A 7,938-nucleotide genomic window follows, 5' to 3' on the forward strand; every position below is an offset into this window, starting at 1 on the left:
AAAGGTATGAAAGATGTCAGAAACTTGGAGCCCATTGTGAGGTACTCAGTTTGATCCTCTGCAGCATTCTGACTCTTTACTGCCTCGGTGCAATCATGGAATCATATATCAAACAATGGGTGTAGAATATTTATTAGTATATATTTATTAGTTATTATAAAACATGTATTAACACTAACCATGTACAAATGTACACATAAATATACATACAAATGGTTCGTATATAATTTACTTAGAGATTCTAAATGATCTTATGAACCATTGACAGACATATAATACTTATTTATAAATAATAATCATTTACAAAGTATGAGAATCCAGCTATACAAATGATACATTCATGATCAATTAAGCATTTTACTAATGCTTAATAGTGTATAGTTGTAAGGTTTATAACTGTGTTTATTAATGCTTAGTAATGTATGAATAATGCTTTACTAATGATGAATTAATGATCAATTAAGCATTTACTGATGCTTAACTAATGCTTAATAGTGTGTAGTTATTATAAAGTGTTACCGAATATTTAATTATTACCTCTTTTAACTCTTTGTTATTGTGCCTCTCCAAACTTTTTAGTTAATGATACATAGAAGCATGGAATTGACAATGACAAGGTGAAACAATCTGTGAACCTGGATTTTTGTGTAAAATGTGATTGATCAGAGACACGAGTATTGAAAAGTCCAAAAAATGTATGAAATGACATCACATACTGTACCAGTCTGCCCAATTAGATTTGAAAACATGTTACTAGACATTTTTATCTAAGTTGCACCTACAAAATATAATGGCATGAGAGTAAAATATTATCTTTGATTATAGGGTGAAAAACATTAAAGTCCTAGTTAACAATATATTGGGAAATATTTGAATATTTAGTTCTGCACTCCTGTATTTCTATGAAAGCCTGATAAACAAAGCTTGAACGGAGCCTAAATGCCAGAGCCAAATGTGTTTATATAATATTTATCACTTAGCCTTATCTTGTAACAACTTTAAAAGTAAAATGTCTTTCAGAACAGCAGAAAACAAACACTGATGCTATAGAATAGAATAGAATAGAAAGCCTTTATTATCATTATATTTCTACAATGGAATTATGCAGCAGCTCTGTCAAAGTGCAAAACAAATGCAAGACTATATAATCAAGTAAACTGTACACAACAAAAATGAACAAGAAAAAGTAAACATAAATATATATATATACACTATAAGGAAAGAGTGAGTGGGAGAATAAAATAAAAATGTACATGAATGGGTGGAGGAATATTGCACTTGGATGGGTGGAAGAATATTGCACTGAAAGGATGGAAGAGTATTGCACATACATAGGTAAGGAATATTGGGACATTGTGGACAGGAAATAGGAAATATTGCCCAGTGTGAGGTAGCTATAGGATATATTATGCAATATGCTACAAATATAAGACAAATGCAATTTATTTATTTATTTATTTAAAGGACAATGTGCAGGTACATTAAAAAGATGGCTGCACCAGAGTTAGCCACAAGCTAATTTCCATCTGTAGTCCTTGACAAACATAAATACAATTAATACATTCTGAATACAGCTAATCATTACATATTACTCAACTTCCAAATAAAAAGTATCCAGTCCTTTAGTTTATCTCAACTTTAATAATGAAATATTAAAGTATATACATTAATTAAACATACAATATACAGTACATATATGGATGCACATAGGCAAGGCAAGGCAAGGCAAGTTTATTATATAGCACAATTCAACACAAGGTAATTCAAAGTGCTTTACAGTGACATTAAAAGCGGCAAGACATAATTAGACAGTAAATAACAAATAAGATTGAATAAAATTATGAATAAGATGACATTTGTATTAATTTTCATGGAAAGCTGGAACATTTTCAAAGTTGTTACAACCATTTTGAGTTTGCTGGTCTGTTACTTTATTACATGTTATGTGACTCCACAGGCCAGGTTACTAGTGTACAACCAGAAAAATAACTCTGTAAAAAACAAATCATATTGGTAATATTTCTATAAACAATACCAATATGATTCATAAAAATTCTTAAGCTTTTATTGCCAAAGGATGAACCGTTTATAGTTATTTGGTTAGTGGAAACTTCTACACAGGAGAATATGCTTTCACTGTCATCTTGAACCATTTGGAAAAACTGCATCCTTAAAAGTCAGGAAAGAAGGAGCAAAAAAGTTAAGGGAGTTTAGTGATTGTGGCTGCTTTTTTGTTCTAAAAGGTGACAGCACACAGGGGGAAAAAAACAGGATTGTATACTTCTTATACAACACTTTATACAAATCTTATATAACAAACCATTAATTTGTGGTAAATAAAGCCAGAAAACAATCATAAGGAACAAAGGTGTTTGACCACTAGATGTCAGTAATGAATACATAGCGCCCTTTTTTTCCTGTCTGTCTGTCTGTCTGTCTGTCTGTCTGTCTGTCTGTCTGTCTGTCTGTCTGTCTGTCTGTCTGTCTGTCTGTCTGTCTGTCTGTCTGTCTGTCTGTCTGTCTGTCTGTCATTAACACCCTTATAAAAGGCTAATACCTCATTACACTAATATTTCAAACTACAAGAAAGCATATAACTTGAAACTTCTTGAACACTTTATCGATCGACCCCTGAATAAATTATTACAAAAACGTTGTAAACCCTAGACTTATCAGAGGGAGGTGTAACGTGTTATTTCTTTACATAAAATGATGGAAGCGTATCGAACAAATAGCTTCAAGTTTTAAGAAAACATAAAAAGTTATATAGAGACCTGTAAAATATATAATTTACACACCAACATAAACACTTTTCATTTTTATAAGTTTAAAGTTTGTCACTTTCCAACAATCTGTGGGATAAAAAGGAAGCAAAACAGATAATCAGATGACTTATCAACTGTTTGCTGTCTTCAGTGGAGCAAAATATTGAAAAAAAGGCCTCACCTTTGAGGATGTTAACCTTATTGTACTTTATCATAGATGCCGGGCATGTTCTGGTACACGTGTTCTTGTTCTGGACAAAAACAAAAATAACACACAATTGTACGCTCTTTTTACATGTTTTTCTTTTTCTTTTTTTCCAGTTGAACACTTGCAATAAAAAGCAACATCCTAAAAACCACAACCACAAATATGAACAAATGTCCTTTAAAAACTTGCAAGTCAAATCTAAGAGTAAAGTATTTTGGACCGGTGCTGTGTTATGTTGCTGCGTTATGTTGCTGCGTTATGTGGAGTGAGATAAATTCCAGATTTGTTGCAGCAAAATTATTCAATTGTACATGGTGCACTTCATTTACCTTGCGGTTCCTTCTCCAAAGCTGTGGCAGCAGAAGTGGAGGGAATGATGGGATTGATGATGACTCCTGTATTTAACGAGTTTAAAAAGAGGTAATCAGAACAACTTGCTATGTATTATTGATAGACCACTGTGAAATACAGCTTAAATTATTTACCTATTTGCTGTTAAGAATGACACAATGTTCAGTGTTCATCATAATGTGCCGAATGAATGATTAGCAATTTTAGGACAACAAAAATGGTTTGTTGAAAAAATATTTAAATGTATCCTAAACATTTCTTAAATCTTTTAAGCATCTTTTTTCATTCTCAAAACTGAGTTTAACAAATAAGGATTTAAAAATAAGCATGAAACATATAAGCAAGATGTTTTACGTAATTGTAAGCTTTTACAGTAAAATGGTGATTTATATGTTCTTGGCCATTAAGTGCAGGATTAAATGCAATCATACCTGTATTCCTTGAATTTGGTTTAGCCTTGTCTCTTTGGCTTTGTCTTTTGGGGAGAAGATCAGAGTTAGAATGCATCCATCCAGACAACATGAGAATAATATATATTTTCAATTAGAATATAACTGGTCATTTAGTGGTACAAAAAATGTTACTTGTTGTTCATTACTTTTTTACATGTCTATTGTCAGCATGTAGCCCAGATAACAAAGAAGCAAATTCTATGAGTGGAAGGATGAAGGTCACTTACTGTCCTTTATAAACACAGACGCCTATTGCAGGTCCTCCAGCAGCAACTACCAAACACACAACTACTATTGCAGCAATGGCTCCAGCTGGGGGACTGCCGGGTTCTTCAGCTTCAAAACAAAACAGAAGATCTAAATGAGCAAATCACCTCAAAAATATTTATTATCTTATAAACTTATAGATCTTAGAGTTTATGTGTCAGTGAACATTTCTGGACATATGCAGGGCTGCATGTCTACATGCCTGCACGAACTTTAGGGCAAACTCTTTAGGTGACCGATCAAGATTACAATCAATTTGATATTGTTGAGTTTAGTAACATTGAATACATTTGTAATATTATGAGATTAAAATAATAAATTTAGGGAAAAGCAAAAGGATCAAAATGAGAACATCTTCAGAATTTCATTTTTTAATTTTCATCAACGTTGTCCTACGATGACGTTATAAAATAAAGGCCAAAAATAGTAATATTTTGATAAAAAAGGACTAATAAATAGTTTTAGATTTTGAAATATTTAAAAAAGTTTCAGTGGAGTATTTTGAGGATGTGTCCTGTTCTCCTATTGTAAATGCTGTTATATAAAGTATTGATTGTAAAAATGATCTATTCTTTAATCACATTTCAAAGCCACTACCTGAAATCTTTATGAAATCATTCAACACTTCATACAAATTGTGCATTATCTTGGAAGGGTCTAGGCAGGTCCAGTAATGTTTGTAGTCTAAGTCTGTGTAGTTTATACTTTATCCAGTAAGGGTTTTATTCATACTTACCCACAACAGAGATGACTGAGGGCTGAGTGTTTTTATATCTCATGGTTCTGCTATTAAAGGCCTGACAGCTGTAATTTCCACTCTGAGTCGTCTGAATGTTCATCAGTCTGAGTTCTGGTCCAGTATCAGACAGCTGCTTTCCATCCAGGAGCCACGTAAACTGGGCTGAAGGTCTGGACTCAGCTGAGCAGGTCAGGTTGATGTCTGATCCGGTATTATATTGGTTTTGTAATGGAGAAAGCTTCAATTTGATGTTTTCTGGTCCGTCTTAATGTATAGAAATAAAAAAAAAAGAAAGATTGATTCCACTTGCTTGATAAACTAGATGATACATGATGTACGGTCTGATTTATTCGGGTGTTTTATACTGCAAAGCCACGGTGTATAACAGTAAAAAGTGTTCTCTGTACAATGTAAAGTAATATTTGATTACAAAATAAAACAAAATCAGACAACTCACAACTGACAGAGATGATCACTGGATCACTGGTGGCATCACTGACAGGATTGAACACATGACACCTGTATGATCCCTGGTCGTAGCGGCTCACGTTTACTACAGTCAGAGTGGAGCCTCCATCAGTGACATGAACTCTGTCACTGGCTGTAACCTCAGAGCTGCCGTTCATCCAGACATAAGAGGTTACTGATCCAGAGGAGGAGCAGGACAGACGAGCAGAACTGTTGAACTCAACCAAGTCTAAACTGGAAGGAGTTACTGTTACACTGGAGACTGGCTCTGTGGAGGAAAATAAAAAACTGGACAGTTGCAACTTACATGTGGGGGAAACGTAAACACACAGCAAGTGAAATAACTGAAATCCTAAAGATGATTTAAAATTAAAATTAAATAAAAATATTTTCTTTGGATTCCACAGCCATTTTGGTATTCTCTTAACAGTGTTGTTACACAATAATTTGAACTGAATGTGGTGGCGATAATATGTCATCTGACATATTCAAAGCAAGATGTTATTCAAGTATCCAAACTGTGTGCAGAAAGTTCTTTACAGTTACCTTCAATTTTTCACTCCGTTATTCATAGGTACAAATATATAATGGAAATTGTCTCCGAGTGACCATGCCTGTCTTTGAAAATAACACTTTGAATTTACACAAAAGCAAAATGATTGATAAAATAGCACTTGCACCTCTTTCAACAAAGCTGTCAAGTGTGAAGCCCGTGAAGCATAATTTATATTCAGACAAGTATTTCGGGTTGCATTTTTGAGGTTCATAGTTAATACACAATCTAAAAATTAAATAATAAAATACCAAATATGTCAAGTTTCGGGGATTTTTCCACAGAACGAGCTGAAAGCCTTCATATCTTATCTAATAAAGATATATGAGACAAACATCTCAGTACTGTTTCACACATGAAGCCTAAATCTACCCTTAACAAATAATGTAATTATTTATACCACATATATATTGTTACCTGTAAGTAAAAATCCTGAAAAGCGTTTAAATTAATTAATGCGCTACATAAGGGCATTTTATGCATCTTTTTATTTATGAAGGAATCATGTGGGGTTTTTTCTTTCTTAAAAAAAAAAAAATCAAGACAAAACAGAAAAAGAAAAAAAAACGTCAATGTTGGATTTCATCACCTGCTTACCATACATGTATATGTCCAGTCTGGTCCTTCCTGAAAGAAAACCTGGTGAAATGTTAACTGCATACTCTCCACTGTCATCCAGTGTCAGATCTCTGAGCTCCAGAGATGCAGTAGATGGGAAGAAGGTGATCCTGCCCTCATAGTCTGGATGAGTGTTGTTTGAAGTTGGGTCATAGCTTATTATATCCCTAACACCAAATCTCCAGAACACTGCAGTAAAAGGTCCATCTGATGGAGTCAGAGTTGTGGTGAACATCACCGTCCCTCCTACAGGTGAATTCAGAGGACCATCTGGTAACACACCAGCTCCTTCAGATAAACCTGGAGGAGAAATGTTTTCAACATTTTACTTGATAGAGATTGAGCTGGGTTGTAATTTGACTTGCTTTTGATGTCAGTAAAATATTTCTTTTTCCGTTATGCGTTGTTATTCCTTTCCTGTAATTACTCTACAAGAATAGGTACATTTTATATACTAGTTTTTTTATTTATTAGTTTGTGCGCTTGTCAAAATTGTCCACGTTTTAGATTTAAACTTTGTTTTTGCTAACATTTAGTATATGATGTCCTCTCAGATCAATCCTGCTTATTCTACAATACTGAAATAGATGTTTTTTGAGTTTAAAACAGAAATTATAAATGTGTCCAGCATTTTCAGTCAGCTGTGGCATGCTGATGATTATTAATATTAAACATATAGCAGCAGACATTTATTTTGTAGTTTTCGGATGGAAAAAAAAATATTCAACCCAATAGTTTTAGGATATTATGAAACAGAATTGTAAATTTTTAAAACATGTGAAGATCTGTTTTTTATTGCCCCATTGTCTAAATCGCTCCATCAAGAGTATAAGATGAGTGTTTCGTCATACAACAGTAAACGTTGCTCCATAATCTGTCACAATTATAGAGAGAGTTCATGTTGGTATATTTTTTAGAAAAAAAAAAAAAAACTCACCTGAGATGGCTCCCAGGATAATGAGGTATATCATTGCTATTTCTTTCCACTTCACAAAAAATGTTGTTTCTGTCGCTCCTTTGGTGGTAATATGTTGGAGGAAGGTAAAAGTAGGATCAGGAAGTGAACTTTTATCTCTGAGAGTTTTATGTTCCTGTACTTATTAATCATTAACAAACGTTAATCGTAAGCTTTGATTATCTTGTGGCACTTTTGTTGTGTAAACCCAGCAAACACCAAACTGCAAATTCAGTTTGAAACAGGAATAATATGAGGATGCATGTGCTAACACTCTGTAGACAATCTGAGTTGGCAAATAATCTGCAACCGATAAACAACTAAAAATGTAGAAGTGATGCTGTGAAATAAAATAAACACAAGCCAAAGAGAGGCATGAATGTTACTGTCATATCTGAGTCTGTTGATTTTTCCATCAGCAGTCTGAGAAAAGAACATTTGTGCTAGATATGAGTATCTAAGACCAGGGTTACAGATTTGTGAACTACAGTAGTTGAGTTTATTTGCATTCATATAGGGACTCTTTTAAGTGTGTGGACAGATTTTAGAGCAAGTCGATGAA

At 33.5% G+C, this 7,938-nt stretch overlaps 1 protein-coding gene across 2 annotated transcripts; it reads right to left on the reverse strand.

Annotated features, from left to right (window-relative positions):
• Nucleotides 1–1,239: 1,239 nt before the first annotated feature.
• Nucleotides 1,240–7,463, reverse strand: LOC133435856 (carcinoembryonic antigen-related cell adhesion molecule 5-like). Of its 2 annotated transcripts, none has more exons than XM_061717169.1 (9): nt 7,359–7,463; nt 6,401–6,721; nt 5,240–5,518; nt 4,780–5,046; nt 4,004–4,112; nt 3,756–3,799; nt 3,303–3,368; nt 2,947–3,016; nt 1,240–2,169 (listed from the first exon to the last, which is right to left on the reverse strand). In XM_061717169.1, exons 1-8 carry the CDS (start codon nt 7,390–7,392, stop codon nt 2,964–2,966), a joined length of 1,173 nt encoding a protein of 390 aa, XP_061573153.1. In that variant the 5' UTR covers nt 7,393–7,463; the 3' UTR covers nt 1,240–2,169; nt 2,947–2,963. The 2 variants fall into 2 exon arrangements, with proteins under 2 accessions (XP_061573153.1, XP_061573152.1); XM_061717168.1 differs by having other exon boundaries at nt 1,242–2,852.
• Between the last annotated feature and the right edge of the window lie 475 nt (nt 7,464–7,938).

The sequence above is a fragment of the Cololabis saira genome, chromosome 3 (assembly GCF_033807715.1).
Source record: "Cololabis saira isolate AMF1-May2022 chromosome 3, fColSai1.1, whole genome shotgun sequence".
In the NCBI taxonomy this organism is placed as follows: domain Eukaryota; kingdom Metazoa; phylum Chordata; class Actinopteri; order Beloniformes; family Belonidae; genus Cololabis; species Cololabis saira.